The 12,415-nt window shown below is 38.4% G+C and overlaps 1 protein-coding gene across 1 annotated transcript; it reads right to left on the reverse strand.

The window, feature by feature from the left end:
• Positions 1-2,572: 2,572 nt before the first annotated feature.
• LOC110032984 (ethylene-responsive transcription factor ERF054-like) lies at positions 2,573-4,736 on the reverse strand. The gene is made up of 2 exons (XM_020736799.1): positions 4,190-4,736; positions 2,573-4,102 (listed from the first exon to the last, which is right to left on the reverse strand). The coding sequence occupies exons 1-2, from the start codon at positions 4,421-4,423 to the stop codon at positions 3,287-3,289; spliced, it is 1,050 nt and encodes a 349-aa protein (XP_020592458.1). The 5' UTR covers positions 4,424-4,736; the 3' UTR covers positions 2,573-3,286.
• Positions 4,737-12,415: the final 7,679 nt, after the last annotated feature.

The following is a 12,415-nucleotide window of genomic DNA, read 5'->3' on the forward strand; positions in this document are numbered from 1 at the left end:
GACAATTATTAATAACCCAACAAGCTAAGGCTTGATCGACCGTTATTAATAACCCAATAAGCTAAGGCTTGACTCTGACGGGTTATGGCCATCGCTTTTTAATTTGCTATGAAGCGATTGTTTGGACCGTCGGAAATTATTTTATGACCGTCGAAAAATCGATTCACTCAAAACCCACAGTTCAACCGGCATGAAAATCATCGGTTATTCTTACCGTGGCCGTGAGAAATAAAGAAAAAATTAACTACCCTTTCTAAACCGTCAATTTTTATGCCGGTTTTTTACTTTTTTTCTTGTAGTGCAAGTTAAGGTCATGAATATGACTACTATACACTTTGTTAAGAGGATTAAATTTGTTGCTTCTGAAGAAGACTTGAGATAAAATTTATATCTGTCGTCTTAGAGATGATTCCACGAGGTTTGTTCCATGATTTCTATATATAATATTTAAACAACAAAAGAATCATTGATGAAACTAAGATTTTCATAATTGAATTAATACAATTATTTTTAGAAGGTTTATCATCGCTATTGCCACAAATACTTCTTAAAACAGGGTTGGCTAAAGTTTTAAAACATAAAAATGCTTCCGGAGAAACTTTTCATTGATAAGCCCAAATTTGAGAGTGTTTTCGGCATGATGCCACCCCAACCCGCTCGTGGCTTGTTCGCTGGGGGGGGGCTTTCAGAGACCGACACTTGCCACTGAGGATGCTGAGAATCCCCATTATAGCTAATTGTTCGTTTTTTTTTGTAGAGTCAAAGGTGTGTTGCAGCAATGTGGATGATACTATCAATTATCTACCCACAAATCCCAAAAGGGAAATTGACGGCTACCCGCTGCTTTTGTTATGCGATTCATCATTGCTGGAAAGCTTGCAACGCTATGTGCCGCAACAAATCCTTTGGAACTCCTTCTATAGTTTCGGCCACCATTTTGGAAGAGCTTGCCGAGAATCACCTTTTCTTTCGTTTCAGGAACAATAGGATGCTAGCCGACCTATTGGCCCGGGTCCTTCCACACTTTTTCTAGCACCCTACCCATCCTGGATGGCTGAAGCTGAATGTCGATGGTGCTCTTTTTCCTTTCGGGATGATTGTTAGGGATGAGCGAGGTATGAGCCTAATTGCTATCGGACACCGTTTTGAACCTTGGGATAGCGCCCAAGTTGAGCTCCATTCTATCAAAGATTCTTGCCAGCCATGGACGTTGGAGTGTAAGGGTATCATAATTGAAGGCGATACCCCTAATAGTATGCATTTTCTAAAGCCCTCTATGAAGCAGAATGTTTGGAGCAAGCAACAGCCTCAGGATGCACCAGATCTAGCTTTTCCCTTGAATTTTAAGCAAGTTTTATTTTTTCATACATCGTGGAAATGTAACAAGGCCGCTCATTTTTGTGCCAAGGAACCCTCAGTGGTTCTTTTCTTTGATGCATATAGATGTTAATACAAAAATTTTAACCATAACTTATAAATGACAAGTCTTTATTTGGTACGTCAAAGATGCATCATTGCACAATCTTGCATCTCTTGTCGAGTTTTTAAATCAAATGCATGCTTTCACGAAAAAAATTACCTACATGAAATCCAGCACCAAGCCTTGCTTTTCATACACCTATATGAGATACCACAATATAACGCCTTCTAATGTTTATTTATTGATTTTTTTCTTTCTAAAACAAGAGGTTTTTTCAAACATAGTAATCAAAACTTTCATATATATCTATTTCATACCTAACTTTCAAAATTATAAACATCATATCAAAGTCACACTCATAATCATATTTTAATAGTCAAATCCATCTTTTCTTCCATAGGTAAAATTATGTGTGTAAAAATGAAAGTTTAGGTGTTTGATAGGTAAATCCATAAGAATTGGGTGCTAAGTATGTAATTTTCCCAAAAAAAAAATCCCTAATTCTATAAATATGAGATAAAATTTTGAGAAATAAACAAAAAATTTTATGTATAAAAATGAAAGTTTAGGTGTGAGATAGATAAATTCATAAGAATTGGGTGCTATGTATGTAATATTCCCCAAAAAATTGGGGATAAGAAATTGAGAAATAAACTCAAATAATCCATGTCCCACAGAATTAAGAATGAAATATATTTTATTAAAGAAAATATATTTTGCCTCCTATTTTTTTATAAATTATTTTTTTTAACTCTAAATAAGCCCGTCTCTTTTGTATAGTAAAATTAAACTCCCTGGTTTATATTTTCTGATCAAATTATATTAATGTGTAGTTTTTTAGTGTGGCTCATGAGAGAACATTACTTTGATGGGCGCTTCGGAAGGATATACATATGTATATATATATATATATATATATAACATACATGAGGAAGTATTATATTCATTAGCGGAAACAAACAATAATTACTATATATCAACATAAAAGCATAGCGACAGAGGAGAGGAGAGGAGAGGAGGGAGAGAGAAACACAAGAGAGGAGGAGAGGGAGAGGGAGAGAGAGAGAGAGACAAGAGAAACATAAAAGCATAGCGACAGAGGAGAGGAGAGGAGGAGAGGAGAGAGAGAGAAACACAAGAGAGGAGGAGAGGGAGAGAGAGGGAGAGAAGAGAGGAGAGGGAGAGGGAGAGGGAGAGGGAGGGAGAGCTCAAAATGGTCTCCCACATCAACTCTGGTTTCCACATAACCTTACCAACTCTCTCAGCATATAAATATCTTAAGCATGCATCAAACCATGTTCTTCACGGCACTACATCAATTTTTAACATCAAATCATCACCAAGACGGTACAAAATAAAGAAAATTCAAAGATGAGATAAGACAGTAACAGATTTGGATTTCATGAACAGGGAAGGAAAAGCATATCACAGAACTGCATCAATCGGATAAGTTATTGAAGCAGAAAGAAAGATTCTGTTTTGATCGATTTTTGCTGCTTTTTTTGAGGGAAAAGAACGCGGAAGAACGGCTGCAAACTAAAATTTATGCAGCCATGGTTTGATCCGAAGTTTAAGAAAGAGTTGGGGCGATTGAGAGCTGATTCTTCACTGGTTGTCATGTAAAATTCTGCAACCCATGAAATTTGTCTGAGAAGGGAGAGAGGGAGAGAGGATTTTGAGATTAAAACTGGAATTGAAAGAGCTCCAATTAAATAAATTTGGCCACTTTCGTTTCAGTTTTGATTTATTTCAGTCGTCAGCTTCTAAAAGATCAAGTTTTGACGATCTGCTCGAACTAATCGAAGAGATATACGGTTCCTTCCATATGAACATGGAAGGAGAAAAAGCAGGGGAAGAAGAAGAGGATCAGGAAGTTTCCATATCAACTCCTGTAAACGCAGTAGAATGAACGCAATCAGATTGCGAAGCTGAGAGAGACGCAAAACTGGATTGGAAGAGCAAATTATTTCTAACCCCATCAACATCATCCCATACAGAGCTTCCCGGCCCCCATGCGCTGAACCATGCCTCCTCTGTTTCGCTCCACACAACCTCTGTTTCAACTGAACTCTGCTCTGCCGGCTTCACTTCCACCGGAGCTTCGCTATTCTCAAGTGGAGGACTGACATTGTCCTTTGAAACCTCCAGTGGAGTCAGTTCGGAGGTGGAATCCTCATCTTTGCTATTGCTTCCTAAACCTTCCCCGATGAAGAGGCCGGGGAAGTTAAGGCGAGCGTTCTTGCCGCGAAGCTTGAATGCCTCGCGGTCGTAAGCCAGAGCGGCGTCCTCGGCTGTGTCGAAAGTGCCGAGCCAAAGCCGAGTTCGATTTCTTGGCAAACGGATTTCAGAAACCCATTTGCCCCAGTGGCGTTGCCTTACTCCTCTGTAAAGCTTCGTCGGCGTTGGATTAACTCCGGGAAACAACGCAGGTTGCCGGAAAAATGTCGCCGGAAACCGGCCTCGGTTTTCCCTGGCGGCTAAGCGGCTCATCATCATCATATGGCCGCGTGGGCTCAGATTCAACGCCTCGCTCCAGTACTTTAACAGCTGCTCTGAGTACCTCTGCTGTAAGGCTTCTTTTGGAAGAAGAAGAGAAGGCGGAGGAGTTGTGTAGGAAGACGAACCGATTGTAAAGGACTGGTTTGGATCAAAAAAGAAAGGTTTCTGCTGCTGCTGCTGCGGCTGAATTGATTGGAAGTGAGGAATAAGTACTGATTCTGAATCGTAAGTAAAAGGTAAGATTGTGCGCGAAGAACAGGAAGATGTTACCGTAGCTGGAGCCGAAGAGTATCGATCCGGGCTTCGAATTTTCTTTAGTGAACGGAATGCGGATTTCGAAGTCGGCGATTGCGTCTCCTCAAACACAGGAACATCTGGTGTCTGCTTCTCCATTACTAGACCACCTACTCTCTCAACTTGTTTCCCCTTCCCTTTCTGCTTTCTAATCTCGTCTCCCACATCACCTCTATGAAATCCCCTGCCGCTCTTTCTCCCCCCTTCCATAAATCACAAGAATGCGAGAAGTAGCAGAAGAAGAAAAAGAATACCAAACCGCTCTGCTCGACTACGGAGAAATCAAACTCGGACCGACAAAAAAAAGCCCAAATTTTTATTTTTGATTTCTTACAAACAGAGAAACAATCACCAAATCAAAGCTTCTGCGCGCCAAAAATCTGAACAGGAGGAAACTGCTGATTGTAAAGAAGGTACTTTTGGAGTGCCGTGAAAGCAGAGGAGCGGGGTAGAAAGGGAAGAGTGCGGCAGGAAAGAAGGGGAAGAAGACGAGATGGAAAACGAACGTTGAGAGCGCTTGCGGATCCTTGTGGCTTATAAAGTCTCAGAAGAGGTCGTGGGAGAGACGCGGGGAGCGTTTGTGATAAGAAAAGGCTTTACTGGTCCCTCGCGACCAAGAGAAAAAAATGTTAATTAGTATAAATTTTATCTTACATGATTAATTAAATATCTATTATATTATATGATTTTTAAAAACAAGGTACGGCCCATTTGGGAGGGATATAAAGACTTTTCGATTTTATTGTCATCATGTAGTTTTTTGTGAGAAAATAACGTTTTAAATAATTAATGAAAATTTGAAATATTTTTTTTATTTTTTGAAAAAATTATAGCATAATTTTTATGGCTATTATGTTTTAACAATTTGATTTTAAAAAATAATCTATGATTATTATTGTGTGCTAAGAAATTTAATGAAATAAAATGATAATTTAACTTTTTAGTATTTCATGAAGATCCATCACACGTGATAAATAAAAAGTAGTTGGATGAGATACAAAGATTTTTAAGTGGAAAAATCTTTAAATGGGAAAAGCTACAAGACTTAACCTAGTCAAAGTAATCCACTATTTGTTTGTAAGTATATGATACACTCTTCTCTCACAACAATGAGAATGGCGTTACAATCTTATACTAAAAACTACATGTGTCTTTATATGACTCAAAAAATACAAGTATTTATGAAAAATAATGTCTGGAAAAGATGTGAATTTGCGTCGTCATGTTGGGTTCGAATCCGATCTGAAAATGACCCAACCTGAATAATTCAACCAGAACTTGACCCGAATAATAAACGGATCGAATTCTCTGACCCGAGCCCGACATGAAAAATATTCAAGTCAACCCGAACCTGGATTTTTTGAGTCGAGTTCAAGTTGTGTCGGTGTGTCAGGTCAACTTTTGACATTTAGGGATTTCAATTTCGGTCAACGGGTCAGGTTAGGGTCCATTTTGAAAATGACTCGACCCGAATAGAGTCAACCCGAACCCGATCCAAATAATAAACAGGTCAAATTCTCTGACTAGAACCCGACTAAAAAAAATTCGGGTTAATCCGAGCCTAGATTTTTCAAATTGTCTTGGTGTATCAAGTCAAATTTTGACACGTAGGGATGTTAATTGGGGTTAGCGGCTTAAGTTTGGGTTTAACTCGAAATTGATTCGACCCAAACGGGTCAACCCAAACGCGACCCGAATAATAAATGGGTCAAATTCTCTGATCTGAACCCGAAATCAAATCCAAACCCGATCTGAATAATAAACAGGTCTAATTCTCTGATCTGGCTCGAATCATAAACTAGTCAACTTTCGTCGTTATTGGTTCAGCCAAAGTTCTGCGAGTCAACTAAATCTTTTATTGGACCGACTGATAGTAGGGGTTGATGTTCAGTCGGTGGCCCGTTGCATTGATCGAAATGTCGGGCATTTTCGCTGTGGTCCAAGGAACACTTCTCGGTTCTCCTGAAGCATCTATACTAGTTGGTTTCTGAATAATCGAAATGTCGGGCATTTTCGTTGTGGTCCAAGGAACACTTCTCGGTGCTCTTGAAGCATCTATACTAGTTGGTTTATGAATTTCACGTCAAAACATTCACTGATTAGAAAAACTTTGTCGGATTCTTCGTCTGACATTGTCACCATTCACTGATTAGAAAAACTTTGTCGGATTCTTCGGCTGACATTGTCACCTTAAGGACGACCTCATTGATCTCGAGCCCTCCCTCCTCTGGATCTGGATGTCGAGTGATTCATGCTTGACACTCAAAACTACTCGTAAATTGCAATTTCTTTATTGCTTTAAGTTTTCTCGGATCATAATTACTTCCCCATCATCTGAGAACTTTACGACTACATGGTAGGTGGAAGCTACGGCCCGGTAGCTGCTCAGGAGTGGCCAGCCGAATATAGCATTTTAAGACGGTGTTGATTCTATCTGAAAAAAATCCTCTTTGTTGTTATACTGCTTTTCTGGTTTTCTCCAAGTTATGGCCAGAGCCAAAAGGTTTAGCGTCTCCTTCCTTTCCCCTTAAAATCCAAAAAAAGGGTCATTGTTAACTTATCGACCTTCAGACCGATCTTTTTGAACACTGATTTGAACAGGATATTCACTGAACTTCATGTATCAACAAGAATATTAAACACCTAGTAGTTGTTGTTCATCATGGTGATGACGATTGCCTCATATTAGGGGTTCTCCTTTGGGAGGAGATCTGCATTTGTAAAAGACAATCGACAATTGGTTATATTTGTATGGGACGAGGAAGCATACCTCTTTCGCGCATTGCCTCTTTAGATCAGAGGGTTGAGGTATTCCCCCCAAAGATGGTGAGGATTATCCCTGCTACATGGGCATCATTCGTCCTAACGACGCTTTGAAGGGATCCTTTGTTGGCGCTTTTCCCTGTTGTTGTGTGTGTGCGTCGGCCACTACAAATTATTCGAGGTTTACAACGCTGATGAGTTCCTCGATTAGGTTCAGGAGGCCACGACACTCCTCTGCGTCATGTCTATGGTCAAGGTGATATTGGCGGCACATTTTCGGATCTTGTGAGGCCGGTGGAGCCTTTAGTATTAGGGTCGCTTTGAAGTAGTCATTATTTTGGATAGCCTGTGTTATTTCGGCCATCAACACATTGAGGGGCGTCAAAATTTACATTTCTCTGTAAACATGTGGTCGCTCATAATACTAAGCCGACCTTTGATCAAAGTGCTATTTTCGGTCATAGTTGTGTTGGTCATTTCTTCACTGATCTCAGAACTGAGCATTGTTGGTTTTTTTTTTCAGTGGACTGATTGTCCTTCGCCTTTTGTAATTATCATAAGTAGTTGATTTAAACAGGTTTAGGTTCTACCTGAATCATTTTCTTCAAAATCTTCACTTCAAGGTTGTTCCGGCTATTGTCGGCTTCAGATTTTCAACTTTCAACATCTCATACTGGAAGAGGGTGATGTAGGCTCGCAGGCTCTCATTTTCTCCCTGCTTGAGGTCAAGCAGGGTGTCTGAGTCTTTATTCGGCTTCTGACATTTGAAAATTGTGAAATAAAGAGTCTCTTAAACTTGTAGCAACTTGGGATGATTTCAGTAAGTAGTCCGTTGAACCATATAAGGGCCGACACTTTGAGGGTGGTTAAAAAGCGACAACACATTATCAAAATGCCAATCTGGAATAGACTAAGGATGATTTGAATGACACGACGTGATCAATTAGGTCAATTATTGATTCGTAAAAAATCCAAGAAACGAATACTCAGCTTGGGTGGAGATTTTGCCTCTTTGATTTGGCGAGTAAAGTCAGTTCCTGCGAGTGTCTGAACACGCACTCGCATTCGTTCTTCCTATCACATGTTCCCTTGCACAAAGGCAGTTGCGTCTATGTGTTAGGACTCTCCTTGTCCCTCTATCTGCTGGTTGTTGACCTGGTTGTGCGAAATAGGTGGGATCCCTGGTGGGGGCCTTTGGGGATGAACCACCTGGAGTTTCACTTTCAGTCAAGACAAGTGGTTGTTCCTCTGAATGATTGCTTCCCGAAGGAGCTCGAAATGTCCATCATGAAAGCCAGCTGGGCGTGCAGCCCCTAGACTTACGTGTGGACGTGTAGTTGTGTAGTGCCTCTATTGGCTTCCATGCATGTTATCTCTCTTTGGGAAGTTTCTCTTTCTTAGTTAGCTTCGTTTCTCGTATGGGACATGTCCATTGTCCACGCTTACCGTAACACCTTTCAGGATGTTGGATCTTGGATTGTCTATTGTGAACACAACTCGAGAGTTAAGAGTTGAGTTAAGGAGAAAACAAAGTGAATCAATAGTTACTTTAGAGGGAACTATGGGAGTCTTAATGGCTGCCTCCATTTGATCTTCCTTTTGTCTTTTATTGATAAGAATGTATTTGATACAATTATAAAAATAAGAGAACAGTTATGAAAATCAATCTTAATATGATTAATGCTTTAAGAAATTATATGGATTTCATTCAATATTTGTATTACAATTTCAATTCTGAGATAACGGTAATTGGTTGTGTTCGGTCGAACGACTATCGCGTACGCTATGAAAAGAGCAGGTTGGTCGTCCAATCACGATTCAAAGGTTTCTGCCTACACTGCTGTCAGTTTATTGGTCGATTGATGAGTCGATTAGTATTTTTTGAGTGAACTGTGGTTCACTTGTCGCTTTTGCACAAGTCTTATGGGGTCTACATCTCATCTACCTAGTTGATTCGTTGTCTCAACCGGATACACCTATTTACAAAATCTTAAGCAGATCTTGTCGATACTTATGTGAGATTTCTAATGAAACTTACTGCTATGATGAATTATGTCTCTCCCTTTTGCGAATCTTATCACCATCGGGCGAGAGATTATCTCTAGAGCTTTGACATGTCCCGGATTTAGGGAGGCTGTTTCGTTTGCTTGGCAGTGACTTGTCGGTCAACTGTTTACCCTTGGGGGATACTTTTTTGTTTTTAGTCGTTCATTTTTTTTAGATTCACGCTTGTAGTTCCAGTGTATACACATGTTTTTCTTGGTTAAAATATTTTGATCAATGAAAATGTTTTGTTTTTCTTAATCAAGTCAAGCCTATTTATTAGATGTGCTTTGTTTGATCTTTGTTTAAAAAGATTGTATACACATCACTCAATTTTTATATATTTTTATATCCACCACCTCACCTCAGCAAGAAAAGGCATAATTCATTTCTTAAAACATAGAATAATGAGATTTTGGAGGTGATATAAACAATTTAGATGATATATACTTAGCTGGTATGCATGTACATGTGCCAAATAAAAAAATTTCAATGTTATGGTTGTTCAGTCAAATATGATTATCGTAGATAGTTCACCCCAACTCTTTAGGTGAGAGATTTAGTGATAGTTGTATGTCTAAAAAATGTTGATAGTAGAATAAATCAATCATCATATCATTCGGTTGGCCTCTCCAGCCGACCAATTAGCCACCTCGCCGGAGAATCCAACAACTCCCAAAAACATAATGACCTGAAACTCACAAGAGTGTAACGACTTGTAACTTTCAGGGGTGATAATCTAATATTCAAGAACCTCTTATGATCTTTATATAGGAGGATTTTTTTTTTCATGGAAGGGAAGGAAGACATTTAGGCGTTCAATCCATTTAAGCATTACTCTTCACTTCTCTTTTAACAATTCTTTTTAATATATAAAATGAGTTTGAGAACTTGGGGAACAACCCCACTTTTGCCCCGCCAGAGGCAATCGCTGTGTCACTCTTCTCTCTCCCTTGCTCTTTTTCTTCTCTCCAATCTCAAGCTCCATGTGTTGGGCATGATCAACATGACATATTTAGATCCAACAACAGCATTATAGTGGCAGTGTCGCACTGCATTTTTTTATGTTTGAAAAAATTACATTTTACTTCTTTTTTTCAAAAACTTGCAATGGGAAGCTAAGTTTTTCAACTTAACTTCACAAAATGTGATGAATGTCAGAAAACTGTTGTTCTAATTTTTAGAAAAAAAATAATTGTAACAGCCACCTCAGTTTTTTACACAACAATCTTTTATGAAGTTTTCTACAAACAGCTTCAACTGTCGCCAAACAAATATATGCCAAATATGAGAGAAATATGTGAATTAGAATATTCTAATCAACATTGGATCAAAATAAATTCTTAGTTTATGCGTAATAAATTAAATCAATTTATCATACTAATTCTAATAAACTAATTATATCAATTTATCAACGGTCGATTCGCTATATTGCAACCGAGTCAGGCGACTGGGTGGCGACCACGCTTTTTGTTTCGTTGACCGTGGTGTTCGGTCGAACGACTATCGCGTACGCTATGAAAAGAGCAGGTTGGTCGTCCAATCACGATTCAAAGGTTTCTGCCTACACTGCTGTCAGTTTATTGGTCGATTGATGAGTCGATTAGTATTTTTTGAGTGAACTGTGGTTCACTTGTCGCTTTTGCACAAGTCTTATGGGGTCTACATCTCATCTACCTAGTTGATTCGTTGTCTCAACCGGATACACCTATTTACAAAATCTTAAGCAGATCTTGTCGATACTTATGTGAGATTTCTAATGAAACTTACTGCTATGATGAATTATGTCTCTCCCTTTTGCGAATCTTATCACCATCGGGCGAGAGATTATCTCTAGAGCTTTGACATGTCCCGGATTTAGGGAGGCTGTTTCGTTTGCTTGGCAGTGACTTGTCGGTCAACTGTTTACCCTTGGGGGATACTTTTTTGTTTTTAGTCGTTCATTTTTTTTAGATTCACGCTTGTAGTTCCAGTGTATACACATGTTTTTCTTGGTTAAAATATTTTGATCAATGAAAATGTTTTGTTTTTCTTAATCAAGTCAAGCCTATTTATTAGATGTGCTTTGTTTGATCTTTGTTTAAAAAGATTGTATACACATCACTCAATTTTTATATATTTTTATATCCACCACCTCACCTCAGCAAGAAAAGGCATAATTCATTTCTTAAAACATAGAATAATGAGATTTTGGAGGTGATATAAACAATTTAGATGATATATACTTAGCTGGTATGCATGTACATGTGCCAAATAAAAAAATTTCAATGTTATGGTTGTTCAGTCAAATATGATTATCGTAGATAGTTCACCCCAACTCTTTAGGTGAGAGATTTAGTGATAGTTGTATGTCTAAAAAATGTTGATAGTAGAATAAATCAATCATCATATCATTCGGTTGGCCTCTCCAGCCGACCAATTAGCCACCTCGCCGGAGAATCCAACAACTCCCAAAAACATAATGACCTGAAACTCACAAGAGTGTAACGACTTGTAACTTTCAGGGGTGATAATCTAATATTCAAGAACCTCTTATGATCTTTATATAGGAGGATTTTTTTTTTCATGGAAGGGAAGGAAGACATTTAGGCGTTCAATCCATTTAAGCATTACTCTTCACTTCTCTTTTAACAATTCTTTTTAATATATAAAATGAGTTTGAGAACTTGGGGAACAACCCCACTTTTGCCCCGCCTGAGGCAATCGCTGTGTCACTCTTCTCTCTCCCTTGCTCTTTTTCTTCTCTCCAATCTCAAGCTCCATGTGTTGGGCATGATCAACATGACATATTTAGATCCAACAGCAGCATTATAGTGGCAGTGTCGCACTGCATTTTTTTATGTTTGAAAAAATTACATTTTACTTCTTTTTTTCAAAAACTTGCAATGGGAAGCTAAGTTTTTCAACTTAACTTCACAAAATGTGATGAATGTCAGAAAACTGTTGTTCTAATTTTTAGAAAAAAAATAATTGTAACAGCCACCTCAGTTTTTTACACAACAATCTTTTATGAAGTTTTCTACAAACAGCTTCAACTGTCGCCAAACAAATATATGCCAAATATGAGAGAAATATGTGAATTAGAATATTCTAATCAACATTGGATCAAAATAAATTCTTAGTTTATGCGTAATAAATTAAATCAATTTATCATACTAATTATAGAATCATTATATATATATATATATATATATCGCCTAATATTACAAATATGTCCATAAAATTCTAATTAAAGTTCAAGAAAAGAAAAGGTTGGCAGGGTGTCTCATCCCCACGAGTTCAAAAGCACTCATCAATAGTGATAATAAAACTAAAAAGCTCTTCCTTTACTTGTACTCCAAACTCTCTGGCCAACCAAACAAATTTCAATTATAGCCCCCCCCCCCCCCCACCCCC

The sequence above is a fragment of the Phalaenopsis equestris genome, unplaced genomic scaffold (genome assembly GCF_001263595.1).
Source record: "Phalaenopsis equestris unplaced genomic scaffold, ASM126359v1 Scaffold001078, whole genome shotgun sequence".
Lineage (NCBI taxonomy): Eukaryota > Viridiplantae > Streptophyta > Magnoliopsida > Asparagales > Orchidaceae > Phalaenopsis > Phalaenopsis equestris.